Source organism: Rhea americana, unplaced genomic scaffold (assembly GCF_003343005.1).
Source record: "Rhea americana isolate MKP2758 unplaced genomic scaffold, rheAme1 scaffold_247, whole genome shotgun sequence".
Taxonomy (NCBI): Eukaryota; Metazoa; Chordata; class Aves; order Rheiformes; family Rheidae; genus Rhea; species Rhea americana.
Window position 1 is genome coordinate 846,122 of NW_028186365.1, and position 25,582 is coordinate 871,703.

Below are 25,582 nucleotides of genomic sequence, written 5' to 3' on the forward strand. Positions count from 1 at the left end.
ACTCCACAACCTCTCTGGGCAACCTGGTCCAGTGCTCCATCACTCTCACAGGGAAGAAATTCCCCCTCACATTCAGGCGGAACTTCCTGTGCTTCAATTTCTGCCCATTGCCTCTTGTAATGTCACACGGGACACCTGAAAAGAGTTTGTCCCTGTCCCCTTGGCACCCTCCCTTCAGGTACTTCTACACATTGATGAGATCCCCCCTCAGGCTTCTCTTCCCCAGGCTGAAGGGGCCCAGCTCTGGCAGCCGTTCCTCATAGGGCAGATGCTCCAGCCCTCTGATCGTCTTTGTAGCCCTACGCTGGACTCTCTCCAGTAGCTCCATGTCTCTGTTGTCCTGGGGAGCCCAGAACTGGACACAGTACTCGAGATGAGGCCTCATGAGGGCTGAGTAGAGGGGCAGGAGCACCTCCCTCAACCTGCTGGCAACAGTCTTCCCAATGCACCCCAGAAGACCATTGGCTTTCTTGGCCACAAGGGCACATTGCTGGCTTATGGCTGTCCCTGTCTAAACTGTGCTTTCTTTAAATAATTCTGTAGTGAATTAAATTATATAAAAAGCTTATAGGTAGCAATGATCAAGATAAAATTTCAAAAGATCAACAATATCTTTAGGATTGGATTAATTTTTCCTACATTTTCCTCTAACAGGTCTAGGTTCCCTCTTACTAGGTGGAGAGACAGGCACCTTCTTTCTTATGTACTAGTTACAAAGAATCATGTTTGGGAATGCTACCATTTCTCTCCTTTGGCTAAGTAAGGAGCTTAGATGACTACATTAGACCCATTACCCTCATTTTAAGATGAATCAGAGAAGATGACACCTCTTTGCTGCGTGAAAATATTTAGAAAGAAATAGTATCTTACTTCTACTTTCTCACAGAGTTTAAACAGAAAGCTTTTCTTTTTTCTTTTTTTTTTTTTTGTCTTTGCTTAGAGTTTCAGCAGGAAATGGAACCGAAGCTTAGCTGTCCAAAGAGGCTACGACTCCACATTAAGCAAGACCCTTGGAACCTTCCCAGCAGTGTCCGAAGTCTTGCCCAGAATATCAGAAAATTTGTGGAAGGTTAGTAAGGAGAGAATGACCATAAGTAAGCACTTAGTTTATGATAGAGAGCTGGGGGGAAGGAAGGCGAAGGATACAACAGCTTTGTGTTGCTGGTAGGCAAGGTTTGCAAAACACCATGCAGTCTCTGGGAAATACCTGAATTTGAGGACATCTTTGTGATCTTAGTAACGAGGTTACTGGAGCATATCTCAGCTGCCTGATGTTCACCTTATTGATTTCAGATGCAGAAGAGAAAATTGTCTCTTCTGACAAGTGAAAACAGATCAGGAGCTGGAACCATACATTGTACTGAGTTATTTCATTTGCTGCTGAAGTCCAGGGGGCTTGACTGATCTGCCACAAAACTGCGTGAGATTGGTGCATCAGAATGGGTCTTTCTTTGAAATTAGGCTTTCTTCCTTCTATCCTCTTATAACAAAAGAGGAAGACTGCRGGACATTTTGCTTTCATCTGTCATTGATTAGGGATCATTCCCTGTCTCCCTCTTCTGCGATGAAGCCAACCCACTTCCACTGGTTTTCACTCACTCACTCCATCACAGCTGGTTCCATGACTCCTTCATGTACTCAGCCTCCCTCCTACCGCCAGCTAAGAGTGATTGAGTACTCTCTTCCTCTTCACTGCTGGTTGACAATGTGAGCTGATGTTTTCTACCCTGTTCCTTGGCTTTGTAAGAACAAGATTTCCTCTCCAGAAAATCTTACCTGTAGCTTCTGCCTCGTTTCTTATGCTGTTTGATAGAGAAATAACGAACAAAATGATTTTTATAAAACTGCTCAGTACTGCAGTATGAGTCTTTGCATGGGAACAAAAAGTTATGTCAATTGTGGTATTAAATGATTTGTGTGTATGTTTACCTTCTTTCATTTTGTTGGCTAATTTCCATGATGTTCTATAAAGAAACTGCTAAATTTCAGATCATTGGAAAAGAGCTTTGTGATAAATTTTATTAAAGTAAGAACCCACCAGCCAAAACAAACAAACTCCTCCCTCTGTGAATTTTGGTATTTCTCATTTCAGATATAATTATATTTTCAGACCCTGGGTTAGAAAATTATAATAACAAACACAAAAATATCTCTTATTTTCAGAGTTGATTGCAGTGGGTAGACTCTCCAGATCTAAGAATAGTTATTTTAGTTTAATGATAGTTGTCGCTGAGTGAAAACCAAAAATTTTTGGATCCTTTTCTCTAAAGGTCTAACTCAGGCCTAAACCTATATATTATAGGTTTCAAGTATATTCAAGTTTTAATCATTGTTTCTTTCACAGTTAGGAAAGAATGAAAATCCATTTCTAGCAGTCCTTTACACCCCTTTAATAACCTTCTGAAGCTTAACAATCCATTTTCACATACCTCGTGTGCCATAAATAGCATTAAGTGCTTACCCCATTTAAACATTGGTCTTATGCTCTCATATTGACCTCAGGTCATTCAAATAAAATTCGTTTTAAATCCACCACAAAATTTTGTAGGAGAGTTCAGCAAGGTCCAAATAACCTGCTGCTTCTCCGTAACACAAAACTTTTCTTGTTACAATAATGCTGTAATGTAATGGTGATATTTATTGGAAGGGATCCTGATGTTTACTGAACAATAGAACTGCTGACATTTTCTAATATTTTGGAAATTAAGATAAAGAAAAGTTTTTCTCTTGTTAATAAATTACATTAACTGAGTCTATTGCAACTGTCATGCTTGCAAATGATGTCACAGTTTAGAGAGCTGAATATTAAAATGTGTTGTTCTTGTGCTGTTCAAGGACAGCAAAAAAATCTCCTTAGCCTTCCTTTGTCACTGAGTCTCAAGCTTTATCTGGAGCAACAGTCCTGCCAATTTTAAGTATTCTTGGCACTCTCTTTCCATCCGTGGCATCTGACCATTTGTCAGAGATTTCCAACCATTGCTTTCTGTGCCATCCACTTAATCAAATATGCTACTTTAGAGGTAAAATTCTCATCTGAGGCTACTTCTTCCCCATTGTCTTTATATATTTTTTCTGTTGTAGTTTTTACTTTAAATTGATTCCCCTTCTGATACTCTGGAGGATCATAATCCAAATCATTATTGCAATTTTGGTCTGTCTGTGTGATGAAGGAGTTGGCGTGACGTAAAAGATACCTGAAAGTCAAAGTTTTCGTGGGTTCCCTGGCCCAAATAATGTGAAAGAGAACCAGAAGAAGGGAATTGAAGAATTACTTCTCAAGCCTTAGTTTACAAGGCGTGTCTGGAACAGGTATATTTAATTCAAWGCTGAAAAGATTCAGGGCAGAAATAAGCCCCTCAGGCAGCTTTGGGAGACAGCTGTGATATAGACAGGCTTAGGCCTGAAATAAACTTGAGACACCACCAGCAGCTGGATCTAACTGAAATCAGATGAGCACAAAGCAAGCAAGGTTAAAAATGTTTTAGCACTTGAATTTTCTTTTCAGAGCTGCATTTCTTTTCTTCTCCTTTCTACTTTTGCCCTGTATGTTGTCTCCACAAATGGTCAGGGTCAGACTGACAACCTGACACAAAGCGCAGCAGTTGGCATCCCTCTTTTCCCTGATTTAGCAGATTGAGAAGAAACAGAAAATGGCYACTAATTTGACTGCCTATTTGGGCTGATGACTCTTAGAGGATGTTGAACAAAGTTGTAGGATTTTCAAAGCCATTTGAAATAAACATGAAAATTCTTCTAAGTAAAAGGCAGTATTTTCATATCTGAGGAAAAGGAATATTTGTCTCTTATATTAGGAAGAAGAGGCAGGCACAGGAGACCCCAGATACAATTTTGGTCACCACATAAAAAAGTTTTTTGTTGTAAATAAAACCTCCAGTAGTTCTAAACATGCTTAACCGTTACTGATGAATGGTTGAGTCAGTTCAGTAAATGCATCTGCGTACTGAAAACTGACTCATTTTTATTTTCATAGAAATCTCACTGGCTATTGTAATTTCTTAGCATTCTGTTGGCTTGTAGTCCACGTCGTAAAAAAATTAGACTGATTACTGATTTAAAGCAGATAGAGGTATGGGAGCCATACAGAAATAACACTTTTAATTCCTAGATTTTAAGGGTTTTTTTTAATGTACTTTGTTTAATAAGTAGGAAAAATGGTTTGGCAATAATCATTTTGGTTTGATAGTTTTATTATTATTGGAACTGGAAGAAGAATGAAAAAAATCCATGAATGTTTATACAGATTAAAAAAAAAAGAAAAAAAAAACTTTCTGGACAGTAAACTAAAACATATAAAACATATATGGAGATTGCTTTCGCTCTTTTGAATTTACCATTCCATATCATTAGAGAAGGAAAAATCCACTATGATTACAGTAAAAGTCAGCCCTAAAAAGCTAATCAATTTGATAGAGGTGTCTCTGATGAAATAATATACAAATCCTGGGAAGATTTATCTGGAGTTAAATAGCTAAACAAAAGATGAAAGTTATTTTTTTGGAGTGACTAGACCTACTAAATTGTTAAACCAAGAGAGGAAAAACCACGTTGTTGGCAGAGGCAGATCTTTGAAGATGGAATGCTTGATTTTGGTGCCGGAGAGAGCAGGAATTCAGAAGTCACCAAAGAGAAAATGTAGCTACTAGATTTTGGATGTACATGAGAATGTGTAACATGAAAATTGGAAAGCATGGGGGGAAAAGTTGAAGGATGACTAGAGTAGGAACCAGGATAATCAGCAGTAATGATGGAAAATAGGGACACTTCAGAAAAAACAAAAACAAAAACAAAACTGGCCATCATAATGACAGGCATGCAACTGGGAGCAGAGAATGAAGTAGACTGTAATACTATGTCTGAGTTCTGAAATGACAGTGGTATGTTCTAGAGCTAAAAAGCAGAAAGGTGTGAGGAGAGCAAAGAAGAGAAATCTCTGTAGTCGTTTTTTCTCAAAGGCGGAAAAAATGAAGATATCTGGTCAAGCAAAGAAGTTCAAATTTCTGGACAGCTTTTGGGTATTGATGACTTTATGTGACTGTGTGAGGAAGTTCAGTTCTTTTGCTAGCACAATAATTTTAAGTTTAAAGTGGAAATATTCTATAATTGATAAAATGAACATATGTTTTAATTTAGGTTAGTGGTAAAGAGTGAAGTGACCTTTTAGTCAATAAGGCCATAAAGATATATTTCAATATAAACAATAAAAATGCATCTCAAGTCTTACTATTATTTTAAAAAAAGAAAAAGAAAAAAAAGAGAAAAATGTTTAAGTTAAAAAAAAGACTTGAAGGCATTTTGCATTATAGATCATGTCTGATCTAAAGAGAAATTGCTAGAGGGTTAATCTATTCTGTGTGTCACGTAGCAAGACAGGGTGAAAACTTCCATAGCATTTGAAATTTGTTGAAAAATGAATGACTGACGGAAACCATCCAAGGTTCTCTTCTAACCCCAGATAAATCACAACTAATACAAATAACCTAAAATACTCTCTTGCCTAGGGTTATATTTTGAAATGGCGAAGACTGTTGTAGCAAGGATAAAGGAGAGTTACTCTGTTCTGTAATTTTCCCACAGCAGGGAGATCATTATTTATAGATGCTTCAAATGCTTTTGAAATCAGAAATCCAACAAATTTCATTTGAAATAAGCTGCAAGTGATAGCCTCAAAGTATCTGAATTCTTTGGGTAAAAAAACCCCAAAATTCCTGTATTGTATCTTCATTTACTAAGCCAATTGACTTGACAATTCTAAGGACTTCTGTATTTTGGTAAGCTAAAAAATACTGGTAATTTTTGGAAGAGCTGCCTGGTTCTTGTGATTGTTTTAGGCTGATTTATATATTCATTAAGATAAGTCTTGTTTTAAAGTCAGCTTGGCTTTGCTGATAATCACAGCATCAACGAGTCATGTAGGTTAGAAAGAGCCTCCAGAAGTCGTCTAGTCTAACCTCTTACTCAAAGCAGGCATGATTAGGGTAGGTTGCCTAGGCCTTGCCTGGCTGAGTTTTGAATAACTCCAAAATACAGCAGTTCCACAGTCTTTCTGGGCAATTTTCTCTGGTGTTTTACTACCCACATTAAAAATTTTTTTCCTTATATCTAGCTGAAATTTTCTGTATTCCTGCCTGTCTGTTGCAGTGCCTTCTTCTACTATACATCCCTAAGAGCAGTCTGGCTCTGTTTTTCCACATCCTTCCATGAGGAAGTTGTAGACAGCAGTAAGATCTTCCCTGAGCCTTCTCTTTTTAAGGCTGAACAAACACAATTCCCTTGGTCTTTCCTCGCAGGACATGTACTTCAGACCCCTGGCCATCTTTAAAGGTCTCTTCTGGACTCACAGCAGTACATCTCTCTTTCTTACACTGGGGAGTACTCCAGAATATTCTAGTACCAGATAGATGGGAAGAATCACTTCCCCCAACCTGCTGGCTAATGCAGCCAGGGTGCAGACACTGTTTTGTTTTGCAAGGACGCCCTGCTGGCTCCGACTTGGCCACAAGAGGCCCCAAGACTTTTCTACAAGGCAGCTTTCTATCCAGCCTGTGCCCTCCCTGTACTTGCAAGGAGTTATTCTGTTCAAGAAGGAAGACTTTGCACTTGCTTATGTTGAACATCTTCAGGTTCCTGTTCTGTCAAGATCCCTGTTAACAGCAGCTCCTCTCCAGCTTGACTGCTTCCTCTGCCCCCAGTTTGGKGGTGTCTGTGGTGAATGACACAAATAGAAAAGAACCAACCTTTGAGTCAAAGAAAGCTTGAGATATTTTCAAAAGCTACCCTAACATACATGGAAAAATTATTCACAAAAAATGTGTAAAGGATAGGTGTACTGATTAAAAACAAAACAAAACAAAACAAAACAAACAAACAAAAAAAAAAGGTGTCATTCTGTCCATACCAAGTGGTTTAATACTAAGCAGGGGTTTTGTTTGGCATGCTGCTTTGGAAATTGTTTTTACTACTCAGGTGGGTGAAATAACTGTATTATATGAAAAGGTCCTTTTCTGTAAGCTTCAAGAAGAGAAAATGGAGAAAAAATAAGGGGTGGTTATTTCGCATGTGTCATACTGCTTTTATTAAAACACTTTAAAGAACTACAAAACCAAACCTTTGTCAGTCTAAATTAAGATGTTTGCTAACTGTACTTCTTTAGTCCATTAATTGTAAAGTGAAAACAAATGCTTGTTCAGGAAAATAAAATACTGAGACCAACAATAAAGTGAAAATGCAGTTGTATTTTTCCTAGATGTTGTGATATATTTTAACATGAGGATAATTTGATCTATTTTAAGTATGAAGCAGAAAAAAAAAAAAGAATTGGAGTGTCTGGAGGAAATCAGTGAAAATAGACCTTGTTTTTCAAAGTTTTAAGACTAGAATTCTTCATCTGTGGGCTTGCACTGGCCAGCTGGTKCAGAGGTACTCTGAGATAGCAGCTGCTTCTTCATAGTTCTTTTCTTAGGGTAGGTGTTTTTGATTATTACCACTTTTACACAGATACRTGTAAAATTATGTGACATAGAGACTCATTACTGTTTTGTAAGTATAAATGGGGATAGACTACTCAAGAAATTGAAGTGAAGCAGATATAAAATGATGAAAATGAATATGTGTTATGTTGGTGATATCCTTTTTACTGTATTCTTAATATGTCTTCCATTTTCTTTAAGAGGTGAAGGCACGGATACTCTTGGCACTTCTTGAGTATACAGGTAACTGATTACAGGCAACCTTTGACTTGTTTATTTTGGGAAAGGGGAAGTAAACTTTTTGGGGGGTTTAGCTATTTTTACAGCTTAAACTATACAAGATGTGTGTGTGCATTTGCAAAGTAAGTACCAGTAGATATTGGACATCTAAGTAATATGGCAGAATATTCTGTACAGCTTTTGCAGATGCCTAAGTGCCCAAGTAAGTAGTCATATTTGACTCTAAAAGCTAATTAGTGTAACCGTTGACCACTGTATGAATGTACATGACTTTGTTAGGACACATCATAATTTTATACAAAGAAAAGCAAAACACTTCTTTCTTGTCAGGTTTATTCTAGTTATTTGAAGAGTTATGAAGATTTAAAACCKTCTTCAGAGGTTTTAAAATAATAAGTGACCCAACAAAATTTCCTATTTACATGGCTAGCCTAAGTTCATAAATTTGTAATTTATTTTGTATAAAATCTTCTTTTTTAAAAGAGCCCAAATTGCTCTTGTATTCAGTATCTCTTATTCAAGTAGTCTTAGACAAGATTTTGGAATGAGGTGTTAGAGATGCAAGAGGGTTGCTTCAGAAGCGGGCAAGACAGATGAAGGCGCTGTGAGCCAGATGCTGTTAGAAAAACAGAGATAAAATTGAGCAAAGTGTGGTGAGAGAATGTGTTGTGCTCAGCTCCCTGAGCAGTGCTAGAGGTTGGAAAGATTTTTTTGACCATGGAGAACCCRGTGGGATTTTTGAAGATGGAAGCATTTTTAAAGGTAAAAATTCTGTGAATACTRGATTCGATAGAATTTGAGATTGGAGAAAGAGGTTAATTTCAGTGATCAAAATAAAAAACAATGAGTCACAGGGTAGAAGTAGTGGTGATYCACCATCTGTGGAAAATGCTCTCAAGATGCTGAAGATCTTGGGAGTACCATCTGTGATTGACATTTGCGCAACAGCTCATAATGATAAAAATATTTGAAGACCTTCGAGAATGGGGAGAAGGAAGAAGTGTTGAATATTAAACACCACAGTACTGTGCTTTATTGAGAATAGAAAGGACCTTGTTTTCTTCTAATGAAGCTAGTTTTCCTTTGCCCTTTGCTGTCACTGATACTAGTGAGAAATATTTGCAACATCAATGTATCAGAAAAAAAAATCTGTTAACAGCCCTTTTGACATATATATTTCTACCAAAGAGAGCACAGAGTGGTAAAAATACATGCTTTTTATTTTTTGAGAATTGAAAAGGTCAGAGTAATAAAATTAGGATCTAGATTTTGAACTCATTTTAATGTGAGGACATTGGTATTGTGGTGATTTACTTTTGGTTGTTTCAAGTATGCATCCTCTTATTCTGTGGGAAGCAAATGCCTGCAGATGTACTTAACTCCTTTATCAGCCTTCAGAGCCCTGATGTTATGAAAGGACATGCATGTAGCTAATTAAGTAGTTGCTTATTAAGCATGATGCACTAGATTCTGTGTGCTAATGAAAGAGTAAACAATCAAGGAGCCTTGGTGACAGCGCCTYAAGGATGAGTTTTGAAGGAAGATCTACTACTAGCCAGATTCTGGTTCTCAGCCTGCTAAGCAGGCTTTTTCCCCAAGCAACTGAATGTCCCAGGACTTCAGTTATCTGTTCCCTGTTTTTTTTTTCTGTTTCCCTTTCTAACTCTGTTGACTTTTAGCTAATCATATGCCCGTGCCCTTTGGAATAAATGGATAGGTTACCTAATCCTTGGGCAATCTATTTTAAATCAGCTACTAATGGTTCCAGTGTCTTCTACCTCTGGAACTGTCTTGGACTTTCCAGACTCCATAAACCTCTGCTGCTCCCTGTATGTGTGGTGCTGCTGTGTACTTATTTTTTATATTTCAACTTAGATAGACTGTGTTTGGTTGGCAACACWCATGTTCCTTGTCTGCAGTTTACACCAAGCAGTCTTCACCAGCTCTATGCAGCTAATAGGGTGCTATAGAGCTCACTAGGTGACCTAGCCGTATTTTAAGCTTCTGACTGTCCTTACTTTCCTGTGGAAAGTAAATGTTTTTGTGCCTAGCTGGTTCTTGCAGTACAGCAAAGCTATCTAACTCACATCCATTACTTTTTAACATTCAAAGTACACAGAACTGATGGCAAGTACATTAAAATAAACAGTATAAACATGCATGTTTATAAAGTAGTACTTTAAATTTTAGATTTTAAATGCATTTCTATATATTTTTAGAATTATGAAATAGTCTTTTAATATGGAAAATTACACAGTTTTGTTTGTGGAGTGCTGCTTACTGGGAATAACATTAGTCTGTAAACCCGTGATTTACTTGTCTGGAAAACAAGTCATTTAAGTGTAAAGAAAAAAAATCCATCCCAGTTACTTTACTGTTAATTAATCTTCTGCTCCTTTTCTATTTTGCTTTTCTTCTTTTATTTTACCTATTGCAGATAGTGAGATACAACTGAGGCGAGACATGGTCTTCTGTCAGAGTCTCGTGGCCACAGTCTGTGCTTTTTCAGAGCAACTAATGGTGGCCTTAAGTCAGATGTTTGACAACAGCAAAGAATATGAAATGGAGACTCTGGAGGCCAGCAGAAGATGGTTAGAACAGATTGCTAATGCAGGTGTTCTCCTTCATTTCCAGTCACTGCTGTCACCCAACCTGGTAAGAATCCTAATGTGGCAATTACAATAGTCATCTTTGGCTGCCTATTCTGTCTCAGCAGCCAGTTGCTGACAAGTCTTCCCATAAATTTTAAAACAGAAGAGATCAATAAAAATAAAAAAAATTCTAAATTAATTATTGTATAAAATATTCTGTGGTATTGTTGCAGAGCACTGACTGAGTTCATGTGAGCAGCTACCTCACAGGCTACTGAGGTAGCTACCTAGGCTTGTGTGGGACAGGATGTTTGAGGACAAGATGATGTGCAGTTTAAAAACAGCTGAAGTCAGTGCCTATGAGAAGGAGGAGGGCTGTTCATCTACACGAGAAGTATGCGAAGAAGATATAGTCAGAGAAGCTACTGCTCATGTCTTGAGACTTGGATGCTTTTTATAAACACAAGCACAAGTGTGTCCTGATGTTTGCGCTCTTGGAGTTAAAGAATGGTGCCTCTCTGTGTTTTGCCATGTGTTAGTTATAATGTTATCGCAAAGTAACTGTTGTCTTGAGAATATTGCATACTTCTATCTTTTCTTCCAAGCTTTTGGAGAATTTCTTTGTAATGAAAATTACCTATTTTTGTTCAATATGAGACCAGCAGTATGCTTCAGTGAGTTCTGTAGATATATTTGCATAGGAGTTCTGAATTACTTCAGTGATAACTCTTCTCATCTAAGGGAAAAGTATTTAAAGGTAACTTTTTCAATACCTCCTCAGCACCATTTTGGTTACAAATGATCCATGTTATTTTAAACAAGGGCATTTGAAGGAAATTGCACTCACTATGGCCAGAGTTCAATAAAGAATGAGCAGTTCTGCAAAGATTTCCCATGTTACTGAATATTTTTCAGACTATTTTGCTGATAAAACACTGACCTATCCTTAGAGACCTAATAAATTGAACCAAGAGACAAAATACTTCAAGCTGAGTTGCTTTTTCAGAAATGCAAAGGAGAATACTATTTCACTCTACAGATCAGGGAAAATCACATTTTTTTCCTTTCTATAATTCAGTAAGCTATAGTTTATTCTCATTTTATAGGCAACTAGTTTATTATTCTTTGCCTTTCTACTGTTTCAGTTCTTAAGTGGGGAAAATACATGCTTCAGACTTACATTTGGCTCTTGCTAGCTTAATGTATTGAGGGGGTTGTAGGGAATACAATTACTTTAAGTGATTATTGATTTCTACTATAATTGTTCTGCATATTTAACTCAAGATAACCGTATTTTAGATGAGTATTTCCTTTTTTTTTAAAGGTTCAGTAAAGTGTTCTGAGAAGTTAGTAATTTACTTCTTGAAGTTTTTATGATAAATTAGGCTGGATTGTCTGTTTCTTTGATTTTACACAAACAGAATGATGTAGGCAAACCAGAACACTAGCATTTCTACTACTTGATTTCTGTCTACAGTTTTGTTAGGTGTAGATGCAAATTGTTCTGATCTGCACTACTTTTGTGCTACTGATTCAATTACTGATGCTTTCAATAGATGTGATGAATTCCAATCTGTTTATAAATGAAATACTGAAGCACTGGCATTTCTAAAAAATTTCCTAAAAAGATGAATTTTTGTTTTTCAAATTTTATCTGTGTTAGTTTGCAAGCTAGGCTTGTTATCAAAGACAAGCTGCTTAAGCCTACTATCTTACATTAAAAATAATTACATTCTTGTTTGATTAAAAGCCATAAGTCTTGGTAACTATAATTACCTATTAAATTACTGTGTGAAATGATAACATTCACTTTAATAATCTTGGACTAGCAGTAAAATGGCAAGTGGAAAACCACTAGAAACAAAAGTATTTCTGTTATGTAGGAGTTAATTAAGTTATACACTGCATCAGTGAAATATTGTGCAACATTCCATAGTTTTTTTATATCCTGCTCTCATATGATTTGTTGCCTTTTTTAGGCTGATGAGCAAGCAATGCTAGAAGATACATTGGTTGCACTGTTTGACTTGGAAAAAGTTACTTTTTACTTCAGACAATCAGAGCCAGAACCACTAGTTGCAAGTGAGTAATTAAAATTAATATGAGTTTTACTTCTCAGAAACATGCTATATATTTTTGTGTTTTTTTCTCATAACATTATCTCCCACAGTTTATATCCTAGTTTGGAAATGATACATGATTTGGGTTATGGAATATTAATAGTTCCTTAGCTCTCCTAATGTCCCTAGATTTCTTAATGTACAGCTAACATCAGTCACAATGCAGAGTCATTATCTGGTAACTTTGTAGCCTCTGAGGGAAAAAGTTTTTGTTTTAATGAAGTTTCAACTGGGATCATGTGACTGCATCAGGAAAGTCCCTGGAATATCTAGCTGTTATTGAAGAGTAATGTGTAAAACAAACTTGAAGGCCTTAATAGAGAAATGGGGCTGAGATGAGATAGAGAAGCACTGAAACCATATGTGCTTTAATGTTACTCTTCCTTTCCGAAACACGAAGTTCTTCRAAGAGTTTAGAAAGAGGCAAATGCTATTAAGATAGCATTAAATTGTGCAACTGCTTCCTCTGAGACCTGGTGGAAGAGACAATCAGAGACATGTTGAGCCTTTCCTCCTAGGGCTTAGCCTAATCTCAGGAAGGGACAGTCTTCACAGTCTGCTGTTCATACCCTTCACTCATTTTCACCCATTACTTTTTTTTTTTAAATGTTTTTTTGATCAGTGGAAATCTTCCTAGAGTGAATTTTATATAATGATCAAGAAACTCCACGTTTTTTCCTAAGTCTCATGGTTCCCCCTGGGAAAAGAGGAAGAAATATCTGATTAACATCAAACTTCTTTAAAACAACTCCCTTGCTAGACTGAGACCACACATAAGAAAACTTCTGCAATAAGTAAAACTGGAAGAAAAAAAAGCTCCTCCACAAAACTACCTGTGAGAAGTTGCCTATGCTCCTAGGGAATTCAGTAGCGTGCGCTACCCTTAGGGTGCTGGCAGGGTTGTAACTGCAGGGCTGTTAGTGAGGTATGAACTGGCCTATATAAGACCATTTTTACTTATGTATAGGTCAAATAAGGCGTCTGTTCATTTTAAATGTTTTCATTTTAGAAAGAAGCCCTGCCAAACCAGGTAACAATACAGAGCTGAAGGTTTGAGAGAGCTTCCTAATGGGGATCAGATTATATGCCTATGTTACAAACTGTTCAAACTGCTGTACCTCCCAGCTGAAGTGTCTRTGTTAGAATAGAGATAAATGGAAATCCCATGTGCTCTAGAATTGCAATGAACTGTTTTTGCTTTAGTTTAAAGCTGCCACCACAATCATCCAGATTGTATGGTTCCGAGGCAGGCAGCTTTCACTGACAAATTTATTTTTTCCTTTTATGGTTCTATATGATCAGTATAAGCAAAAACGTGAAAAATATTCCTTTGACATCCTTTCTTTTTAGATAAAAGTAATTCATGCACACAGTGTAAAAACTACATAGTAATATTATTAATACAAATTGCTGGYTTTTATTGTTACTCTTTTTGACTCTGAGACTCATTTTTGTGAAAGATACTTAAACAGGAAATACACACAAAGCTTAAATTGAATTAGACTGGCTTCTCTTCCTCTGAGAGATTTAGCTAAACAGAACATTTTCATCAACTTTTGTTAATTGWCACTACATGTTAATCACCTTGTGTAATACCCAGAGTGTATACTGATGAATCATTGTAATTGCAAAATGATACTGCTAGTTGCACTCTAAGCAAATTGATGTATTATGGTATTTAGCCTGTCAAGTGTAATGAGCTGTACTCTTATAAAATTGTATATATTCTATCACAATACATTTGTTTTCTGAGCTGAGTCCTGATTTTAATAATAAATACTGGCAGCTACTGTATACTCTTTGTGCCCTCTGCCAGAAAAATGTGGGGAGATACTTACTCCGTGGAGAGGACAGTAGTATGTGTCACATTGACCTTATACATCATCCACATGAGGAAGGCATATGAAGCTACCCTCCCAGCAGTTTGAAACCAACTGTATGTAGATGTTTCTTCAGTTTTATTGGAAAATAAAATTAGGGCATTGCCAGCATACGTTACTTGATTAGTATTTTTGCAGCAGTTGGTGCTTTATGCTGTTTTTCTGCTTCCTGAAAATGGGTAAGCCAGAAGTGACCACAGAAACACTGAGTATAATATAAAATAGTCCATGTGTTAGTTTTAGATATCATGCAGTGTTTGCATGATATCTGTGTTAATCTATGTGAATTTTAAGTGTAATAGTTTCTGGAAAAGGAAATGGCATTGCTTTTAATGAAATTTTAACATCTACTGTATTCTTAGATGTTCCAATAACATACCAAGCAGATGGCAGTCGGCAAACACTGAAGGTTTACTTCTATCTTGATACTTACCATTTTGAACAGCTTCCTCAAAGGCTAAAGAATGGAGGAGGATTTAAAATTCATCCAGTACTTTTTTCACAAGGTAACCTGATTTATACAGTTAAATCTCACTAGAGTCCTAGTTACTCACTCTGATTAATTTCTTCTTAACTTTAAGGACATAGTGCTTGTATTTAAATATGCTGTTTAACTTGGATTTCTAATGCCAATTTTGAATTAAGATGGGAATTTAAGAAATACAGAATTTTTAAAATGAAAAACAGAGGTATGGCTATATATTTCTAAGTTTATACCTGTTATATGATTCTGATGCTAAAGAATAAATGCTCTTTATCATTATTATTTTTGTTCTGTGTGCACGTTAGGGGACAGCTGTCAGTCCTTGAAAGGTATTTTGCTTTCCAAATAATGCAATATTAAGTCCTTTTCCACCCCTTTTCCAGTTACTTCAAATATAAGAGCTGGAAATTCTGTCTCTTTAAAATGTTATGAAGATTTAAGTAACTTTTTTCAGGCTTTTGTAGATATGAAACTGCAAACGTTACCAAAGTGATGAACAGCACTGATGCTCAGACTGTTCATAAATTGCAGGCAGCCTGCATTAGCTGCAGTGTCATTATAGTCATCAGGAACRTGGAGTTTGATTCACTGAAATAGTGAATGCCTCCTGCAAGGTGCAGATTGCCTTGAGCTGCCTTCGATTTCAGAGGGAGCTGACAGTACTCAGTATCTTGCAGTAAGTTTCCAGTGTCTATGTGAAATAGGCAGAAGTCAGACATACATACAAAGATTTGAGGAGGGTTTGATGTATGTAAGTAGGATGTAAAAAGGAAATAGTGAAAAATAAGATACATGAAGAAATAACATAACTTAAAACACATGAATTTTTAAAATAAAATCTCTGAAGTCTGAATTTAATATACTTAAACAGACTTCAATGGATTTTTCTTTTGGATAGATTGAGTTCAGCCATAGAGGAAAATGAGAGCACTGAGCAGTAGACGTATTTCAGTAGAGAAGACAACAATAAAAGCTCATGAAAGAGAACAGAAAATACTTTGGTTCAAATGAAATCTTGAAATACTCATTGTTCAGATTCTCTTGGGGAGGAGGGAAGGATTCAGTGTGCTGCAGAATTTATTTTTCAGGATTTGTTTTTCATTTCTGTTTCCAGAGGCCCAAAATATTTGACAAGCATCTCTGTAGTGAGCTAAAGGAAAGGGCAAATATTAAAATTGCTTGTTTAATAATTTTCAACAAATTAAAAGTTCTTTACCTTCTTGCTTTATCATATCAAATTTCTTTACTTTTCAAGGATCCCTCTTAAAAATAATCTATTAGACCCCAAGAATAAGTAGTCCTTGATAAGAAAACCTAGTATTTAATTTCCTTCTTTTTTTCCTCATTAATGAGTGAATTGGGATTCTAGATTATACTACATTTCTCCAAGATTTGTATGAGCTGCCATCAAACTAACTCAGATCCCCTTTTTAACTGAAGTTTATTAGCTCTGAAGAGAGAAATCTTCTATAAATGCTACCATTTCCCACTGAGATGACTCCTTGCTTTCCAAGTTTAACAGAGCTAAGCTCTTCTCTACTTAAAAATGAAGTGRTTTATGACATTTTCAAATGGAAGACTTAGAAATTCATGGTTTTGGAATAGTTTGTAGAAGTCACAAATCAGTGCAGGTCTACTGCTACTACCTACATTTTTGTGTTACTCTTTTTTGTGTAGTGAGTGTATTGTCCTTTACAGGTGATCCTACAGTATACTCATRCTGTCATGCTCTGAATAGCCCCATGCCTAAAATGAAACGTGTATATATTTGCAGAATTAGAATTGTAAACATTTTTTTTTAATTTTGGAATCTTTACCTAGGCTGTCTTATCTATCCTTCCTCTTGCAAAACCAGATCTGTACAACCATGTGCTTGAAGTTATGCATTCAAAAGGATGCTCATCTGCAGGATCAGTGTCCTAGAATGTCAAGATGTTGCTATTGGCATTCAGACTTCTGTTTTTCTTACATTAGAATTGAGATCTTGGCAATAAATCAATTTAATTAATTTAAAAATCCTTTATTTAAAATTAAAATTCATTGTATTTAATATTAACATTTAGCTTCTTAATGAATCCATGTATGTTGTTTATTTATTTTTTTTTTCATAGAATGATAGAATAATTTGGATTGGAGGGGACCTCAGGAGTTTCTAGTCCAACCGCCTGCTCAAAGCAAGGTCATCTGTGAGATCAGACCATGTTACTCAGGGTATCCAGTAGGGTCTTGAAAACCCTCAAGGGTGGAGACTGCATAATGTCTGAGGCTTCATGGTGAAAAAGCTTTTCCCTGATATCCAGTTGGAGACCCTCTTGATCCAATTTATGTCCATTGTCTCTTGCACTGCTACCATTTACCATTACTAGCCTGGCTATGTCTTCTTGATCTCCTGCTAGTTACTGGCAAATGGCTATTAGGTTCCCACAAAGCCATCTCTTCTGCAGGCTAAACAAGCCCGAGTTCCTCAGCCTTTCCTCACAGAGCACATGCTTCATTCCCTGACTATCTTTGTGGCTCTTTAATAAACTTGTTCCAGTCGATCAACATCTTTCTTTTACTGTGGGGCCTCAAACTGGACACAGTATTCTAGGTGCTATTTAACAAGTGCTGAGCAAAGGAGAATAATCAGTCATCATCAGTCTACTGGCTATGCTGCTGCTGACACAGCCCGGGATGCTGTTGGCCTTCTTGGCTGCCAGGGCACACAGCAGGTTCATGTTCAGCTCACTGTGTAAGATGCCCCCCAGATCCTTCTCAGCAAAGCTACTCTGCAGCCAGTCCACCCCCAGCCTGTACAGGTGCCTGGGGCTCTTCCTTCCCAGACACTGGACTTGGCATTTGTTCTTGATTAGTTTCATAATGCTCCTGTCATTCCTCCAGCTTGTCTAGGTCCCTCTAAATGGTGGCCCTGCTCTTGCATGTCAGACATGTTTTAGTTTGTATGGAAGTTTTTCGTATGAAAGATTTTTTCAATAYGTAGGGCAGAAATACATTATACCTTTCAAAAAAGTGGAGAGCCAAACCATGTTCTGGGATTCTGTGCTAGGACCACAAGCAAAAGCCCTGTGGCCCTGTAGTGCCTGTGGAGGTAGAACGGCGTGCTCCAGTCAGTCCCCACATATGACCGAGTTTCCAGTTTGGGGGTGATCTCATTGGATAACCCTGGATTTATGCCAGCAAAACAAGCAGTATAGATGATCTACTGTGTGTTTGTGCTAACATGCTGTCATAAAAGGAGTCCAGTGGATTTCTTTGTGGGCCCTCTGCTGCAACTTAGCACCAAGGAAGTTAGGAAGTAAGTCTGACTGTTGAAAATGAATGTTTTTTGTACAGAAGCAGAATTAAAAACCTTGAAAGCACACAAGGGAAGTGAAATTTGCATGTTCTTTCACAACCAATGCATTATTTATCAACTGGTCATATTAACTAGTACAAGCAGAATTAATATTCTATGTGCAGCTGAAGGTTTAAGACTGCAGCATGTTTCCATCACAGCTCTGTTTATTTCTTGTATTTTCTGAGAGGGTATTTTCTGATCAGGGTCTAATTTTAAAATCCTTTTGCTCCTCCCTGAAGAAACTGTTTTGCCAACATCCTGTTTCCAACTTATTATAAGGTTAATTTCTTAATAACCTCTGATTATGCAAAGATCTTGGTTTTTCAGGTCTGAATTTCTTTGTTCTTTCAGAGACTTGATATGACTTGGGTAAAGAAAAGATTGTGCGTTCTTCAGTGTCTAAATTAAATTTAATTATTTTAATTACTAATAAAATTTATTTTTTTCTTAATCTGTTGCTAGGAAGAGCATGCTGAAGTGGAGGGGTTGTGTATTCATTTTTCCCTCCTTTTAATTTCTGTGAAGATGATTTTATGAGAAGAACAGTAACCTTTAATCTTTGTTTTCTTCATGACTTCCTGCAGTAATATTCATCTTTCCTTTGGTAAAATAAATGCAACAAAGACAGACAAGGTTGAGTGTTTGACTCTAGAAACATGTCTGATCCCTAGAAAGAAACTTATAGGGCATTTAAAAATATTATGCTAGTTTTTCATTTTGCTTTACGTGATCCAGAGAAGTATTAAGCCATTCCCATTATCAGACACATCTCTGTCTGTGAAAATAACTGATGTATTAAACCTTTCTTTCCTCTACCCTCATTCATTTTACTGAATTTTTCCAGGGTTATATCAGAACTAAAAGCACATTTACATGGCTTTTAGCAAAGGGCAGAAGTACTTTAATTAGAGCAACAGAACTGACACTAGCTTTTGCCTTTGTGTTTTACACAGGGCAAGAAATATGGTTTTTATTATAAATGCAATCTGAAAGAAAGATCTGTATGAGTTTGATGATGTACAGAAACAGCTCAGCAATCCACAGTGAGGTCGCAGCCCCAAGGTTAAAAAGTAGTTCGGTAGGCTGCAAAGAAAGTGAATACTAAATATTTAATACTGATTTCTTCTCTTCTCCTCTTTCTTTTCATAGCACTGGAGAGCATGGAAGGATATTATTACAGAGACAGTGTCTCAGTAGAAGAATTTCAAGCTCAGATTAATGCAGCCTCACTAGAAAAAGTCAAGCARTATAACCAGAAACTGAGGTGGGTAATAAACCAACATTCCTGAGTTTACCTCACTGAGTTYTGCTTTTCAACCCAGTTTCCATGACATGTGTCTGTACACAGAAGTGCATTGRATGATGGTTGTTCTTTGGTGCATTGTTGAATAAGATCCAAGACTCATGGTTCTGGCTTTTTTCCTTTCTAAACTGTTAAATTACATTTTAAAGAAAGTAAAATAATATTCTTTCCTAAATTGTTTTCCCATAAAAACTATGGTTAACTGCCTCAGGGTTGTTTCACTAATGCCTACAGAAAAGGAAATGTCTACTTGATAACAAACAGTTTATCAGAATTGTTAAACATCTGATCTGATTGTGCAGGCCATATTTATTTAATTTGTAGAGAATAGGATATAAGAAATGTTGCTCTTTTCTTAGAGGCTGAGCATCTTTTTTTTAATAATAATAAGGGTACTAAAAATATCTGAGTACTTGCATCAACTTCAGATATGGATTACATAGTGTAATATGTGAAATAATCTTCACATGCAGCTGTGTATTTTAGTAAAAGTGTCATTAAGGATTTGCACATACAGACAGAATTTCTGGTATACAAAATAATCTAGTAGGTACAAAGTAAAATAATAAAGATGCGATCATAGACCACTCTTGCATCTCAGTGTATCTGAAGAAAGTACCTTTTTGAATACACTTCTTGWACACAAGCTGAAGAAAAACGTGCAAAGGATTGCAGTAAAGTCACATCTGTTTTTTAATCCTTCAATCTGATGAAAACACCCATGACAGATTTCTCTAGCAGTTTTAGGCAGATTTTAAAAACAGAACAGATGGAAAAGAGATAAAAGCAGTGGAGAAGGGGAAAGAGGAGAAAGAAGGACATTCAGTCATCTCATCCAAGCACATCTTAGTGGGTTCAAGTGGATAAGTGGAAAGTTTCAGTATCCTTTTTCTACTTCCTTTGCCTATTTGCCAAACACTGGCCCATTTCCGTCTTCCAGAGAAGTTTTTTCATAAATCTTATGAAATTATCTTATGAAAGTATATTTCCCTAGTGTTTTGTCAAAACACTGGACTACTTAAACTCTGTTAAATTCTAAGCAGTATTATAACAAAAGCAATTTTAAAGCCAGTCATATTCAGTGAATACTGTATATGTTTCTTTCTGTTACATTTGTGTCAGTGCACTTCTGTCCTAATCACAAATGTAATATTTATTTACTCTATCTGTCTGCACTTTTTTTTATTAGTACTTTCTATCTGGAAAAAAGCTTCCTTGTGAGTATTTATTTGAGAAGACCTATGTGATGAATCAGTTGTACAACAAGCTTTGGTCACAGCAATATTGGGCCTAGATGAGCTCAGCTACTTTTGGAAAGAGATTTCTATCAATTGAACAAGACAAGACTTTGTTGTTCTGTTTTTTCAATGAGTAGGCCTGATTTTAAAATCCAAATATTTTTCTTAACTTTATGTTCTAATGTTCACTGACCTTGCTTATCATACATGCAGTCTGGTTAGGGTCTTCATTCGTATTGTGGCTGTAATGAGATACAGCACTCTTACAGCATTGTGACTTAGAGCTCTAATCAGTTAATAATCTCCAAGACCTAGTTTTGCAAGAAGTCAGTAAGAAAAAGTTTATATTCACCAAAATTTACCATGTGTCGATACTGGTCATTGTAGCTCTGTCCAGTCACAATAGTAGGAAAATTAAGGATTCTTCCAGTCTTCTAAGGTCTGATGAGAACATGTAGTAATTGATTTTTATACTTGTTTTCTGGCAAACTCTACCAATTTCAGAAAGGAAGTACAGCTTGAGAAATCACTATCTGACATAATGTGAAGAGGAAAAACAGAAAAGCAGATGCTTCATTGTTGTTCTGCCAGTTGCTAGCCAGTGTAGGTGTTTGGCATGGAGAATCTAGTAAAGTAACTACCGCAGCAAAATCTATTAACATTTGGATAATTGTTCCAAAGAAAAATATTAAAGTGAAATCAATTATTCCCTAGAAATACACTCGATCARGTCAAGTACAGTAATCCTGACTTTGACTGTTCACATGGAATCCTATATCCTGTAGTCTAGGTAGTAACAAAAGTCAATCAAGATACAGTCTATAAACCATCCTTTCTGTGTAAAGGAATACTTTGCATGCTCCTGATATGACCATCTGATGACCATCTTACAATTGCTCCATTGCTACAGTAGCTGAAGAAAGTATTGAAGGGAGCAAGTGTAAAGAACTAGGCCCAGTGGGAGAAGAGAATATGGACAAGTGGGAATAAAACAATTGGTTGCCTGTGACACTGCAACTGAGTCATCCATTGATGAGAACTCTGTGCAAGTTCAGCTTCTCTTATATTACAGACACATTTAAATAATAAAACTCTAGTATGTAAAACAATGAGACCATTTTGGTTCTGTCCTACTTAAAAACAGAGGTCTTTTTAAGGCCCCTACTCCTCCTGAAGACTTGGACTTGCAGTTGAAGAACTGGTTTAGTGCACTCCAAGATGAGGAGGACCTGGGCATGGCTTCAAGGGAAGCAACTGGGTCCATAGTTGTGCCTTGCGGAAACACTCAGAAGAAGCGATGAGTGATTGTTGTGGGTGATTCCATGCTGCAGGGGATGGAGGCACCTATCTGCCAACCTGACCTCTTGTCTAGAGAGGTTTGCTGTCTGCCAGGGGCTTGTATACAAGATGTCATCGAAAAGCTGTCAAGGCTCATCCACACGTCTGACTACTACGCTCTGTTGCTCTTTCATGTGGGTGTTAATGATACCAAGGATAAATTGGAAACAATGAAAACAGGATTTCAGAACTCTGGGCATGTAGTCAAGGATCTGGGAGCCCAGGTGATCTTCTTCTCAATCCTACCAGTGAGGGAGAAGGATAGGAGAAGGAGTAGACGGATTTTCCAAGTTAACAACCGGCTGCACTGCTGGGGTTGGTTTCTATGATTATGGGACCCTGTCTGTAYATCAGTAACGGATGAGGAGAGATGGGATCCACCTCGCTAACCGAGGCACATGTGTCTGCCAACAGGTTGGCCAATCTGGTAAAGAGGGCTTTAAACCAGGTAGGATGGGGGAAGGGGAGAGGTATAAAGACAGGGTAGTCAACAGAACACACCTCAAGTTGGGAGGCCTCCAGCAGGTCCATGCAGCCGGGGATGTGCATACGAGACATGGCTATGGGGGATCTCTTGCACCTCTCCTGAAAAACCTGTATGTCCAACTACCTCTCTGAAGTGCCTGTACACCAATGCACAGAGCATGGAGAATAAACAGGAGGAATTGGAGATCTGTGTGTGGTTGCAGGGCCATTATCTCGTTTCAGTTATGGAGACGTGGTGGAATAGCTTGCATGACTAGAATGTCATGGACAACTACGTGCTTTTAGGAAAGGTGGTGGAGTTGCAGTCCTGATGGACAGTAAGATGACCATGAGCCAGCATGTGCCCTTGTGGCCAAGAAGGCCAATGGTATCCCGGGGTGTACTAGAAGAGTGTTGTCAGCAGGTTGAAGGAGGTGATCCTGCCCCTCTAYTCAGCCCTGGGGAGGCCTCGTCTCRAGTACTGTGTCCAGTTCTGGGCTTCCAGGTACAAGAGAGACATGGAGCTACTGGAGAGAGTCCAGCGTAGGGCTATGAAGATGATTAGAGGACCAGAGCATCTCTTATGAGGAAAGACTGCGAGAGCTGGGGCCTGTTTAGCCTAGAGAAGAGAAGACTGAGGGGGGATCTTATCAATGTCTACATGAATCTTAAGGGAAAGTGTCAAGAGGATGGGGCTGGATTCTTTCCGGTGGTGTCATGCAACAGAACAAGAGGCAATGGGTACAAACGGAAACACAGGAAATTACTTCTAAACATGAGGAAAAAGTTCTTCACTGTGTGAGAGTGACGGAGCACTGGACCAGGTTGCCCAGAGAGGTTGTGGAGTCTCCTTCTCTAGAGATCTTCAAGGCCTGCCTGGATGCAACCCTCTCTAACATGCTCTCGGTGATCCTGCTTGAGCAGGGAGGTTGGACTAGATGATCTCCAAAGGTCCCTTCCAACTTCAACCATTCTATGATTCTGTATTGGCCTGACTTGTGATGTGGATAGTCAGGACAATAAAATTAAAAAATCACTAGCATCTTTGCTTAGCTACCTCTTACTTTGTTGTGGTAAAGTCTTGCTAGAAACTGTTGAGTGTATAGAAAAGTTTTGAGGAGTGTGATTTCTTTTGAATGATGATGAAGTCTGATACTGATATGTGTGTAGTGATTATCACATCTGCTTTACATGCAGAAGGTTCTGGGGTCAAGCCCCAGTGGAACCAGCACCAGGAAATCTTTGGGAGGTTGTACTAGATGATCTCCAGAAGTCTCTTCCAACCTTACTGATTCTGTGTGATTCTGTGTGATATACCCTTTAAGAATTCATTTATAGATTATTTATTTGAGTGAATTATGAGATATATTGGTAAATTTTTAGTGGTTTTCTGGCTTGAAAAAGTAAAGAAGTTGAATCCTTGCTTTTTTTCTTTTTCTTTCTTTCTTTTTTCTTTTTTTCTTTCTCTTTTTTTCACAAAATTCAGTCATAATATCTATGGAACTGTGACTAGCTTTTCCATAATCTCAAAAGTAATATAATAATACTTCCAGGTGCAAAATTGTCTTCCTTGACACTGATTTGGGCAGTCATAAAACTTGTACTTTTTGTGGTTCTTTTTTTGAGGCTTTTGCAAATAGTAACTCAACAATGAAATCTAAATGATAAGATTGTCATTTTTATGAGGAAGCCTGAAAGGCTGTTTCAAAGCAGTTACAGAATTTGATGCTATGTGGAATATAGAGAACCTCTCTCCATCTTCTGCATTTCACTTTACAGTATAGCTATTTGAACCTAGTCAATGGTATGAAGAAACTTTCATTCTCAGGCCAGCTAAGGATTTGAGGTTTTTCACAATTTCTGAGGAACATTTCCCCTCCTCCCACCAGCAACATATAGGAAATCCTTTATCTGAATAAAGATGTTACTTTAAAAATAAACTAGATTATGAAGTTTGTAAAACTACTGAAAAATCTTCAGCGTCTGACCCAGAGTTATTCTTAATGGTATTGGATTTCTTTTTCACAATTAGACAGATTGCACTTTTTAACTTAGTTAATTAGGCTTCACCACTTCTGTTTCTCTGATGCYCACAAAGAAAAAAGATTTTACATGCAAATTCTGTTTGCAGGTTGGTGGTTGTAGTGGTGTTGATTGTTGCCAGCAATGTAAATTTAGCCTGATCAAATTGTTTGCTGGTGAGAAACATGCAGCACAACCAAGAGAAARTAATTAAGTCAGTAAAGATTTGAAACATCTTCATTACTGTGTGTTCAATAGCTTAGCAGTTGTCTTCTAATTTAGAAGAGAAGCACAGAAAAACTATGTCTGACTAGCACAGAGGTTGATGTTAAATGACTCCATTCCAGATTCCCATTTCTTTTCTAGCTGCCTGTATTGACATTTTGTCTTATTTATGTAGTTGTGTTATCTTTTGGAGACAAAGTTTTAATTATTTATCATTTTTGAAATATTACTGCTTTTAATAATTATTTAGTTAAAAATGCATTCTGTCCTTTGAATATGATTCTTATATTTGGTAGAGACCTCTTTTCCCTTGTTCTCCAGTGGGCTGTAATTCAGTATGGTAGTTCTTAGCTAAGTTGTATAGAAATAAGTATTATGGTTGCTACTGAATCCAAAAGATGTTAATTACAGTGTAGGTCCATTACAAACTGGGACAGATCTTGACAGGTAGGTTAGCTGAATGACTGTAACACTGGCAATCTGAGGACTAAATGGTGACTTTAAGATAAAAGTTTAAGTTGGATACGAGAAAAAAGTTTTTACCATCAGAAGAATCAAGTTCTGGATTAGATTCCCAGAAAGAGTAAATTAGTTTTTAGAATGGATTTTGAGTGTAGAATTTGAGTGTAGAGAATTTATGCATGTTTGTCCAAGATATCAGAGGTTTGGACTTGAAGGTATAGGATAGGCCTTCCAGTCTACAGCAGTAAGTACATTTACTCTTCCAGTCTTCCCTTCTCCATGAATATTTGACACTTTATATCAGGCAGATCAGCTTAGCCTTTTTTTTTTCTTTTTTCTTTTCTTTTTCTTCTTCTTCTTTTTTTTTTTTTTTTTTTTTTTTTTTTTTTT

The 25,582-nt window shown here is 37.1% G+C and overlaps 1 protein-coding gene across 2 annotated transcripts in view; it reads left to right on the plus strand.

Moving 5' to 3' along the window:
• PREX2 (phosphatidylinositol-3,4,5-trisphosphate dependent Rac exchange factor 2) overlaps positions 1-25,582 on the plus strand; it is a 179,135-nt gene that overhangs the window by 110,283 nt on the left and 43,270 nt on the right. The window contains exons 31-36 of one of the 2 annotated variants that reach the window (XM_085306783.1): positions 941-1,069; positions 7,689-7,730; positions 10,165-10,382; positions 12,298-12,400; positions 14,681-14,824; positions 19,289-19,403. In XM_085306783.1, coding sequence (XP_085162909.1) covers positions 941-1,069; positions 7,689-7,730; positions 10,165-10,382; positions 12,298-12,400; positions 14,681-14,824; positions 19,289-19,403 — 751 coding nt within the window. Of the gene's footprint in view, positions 1-940; positions 1,070-7,688; positions 7,731-10,164; positions 10,383-10,551; positions 10,630-12,297; positions 12,401-14,680; positions 14,825-19,288; positions 19,404-25,582 lie in introns of those variants that run through there. The other variant, XM_085306784.1, reaches the window with a different exon arrangement.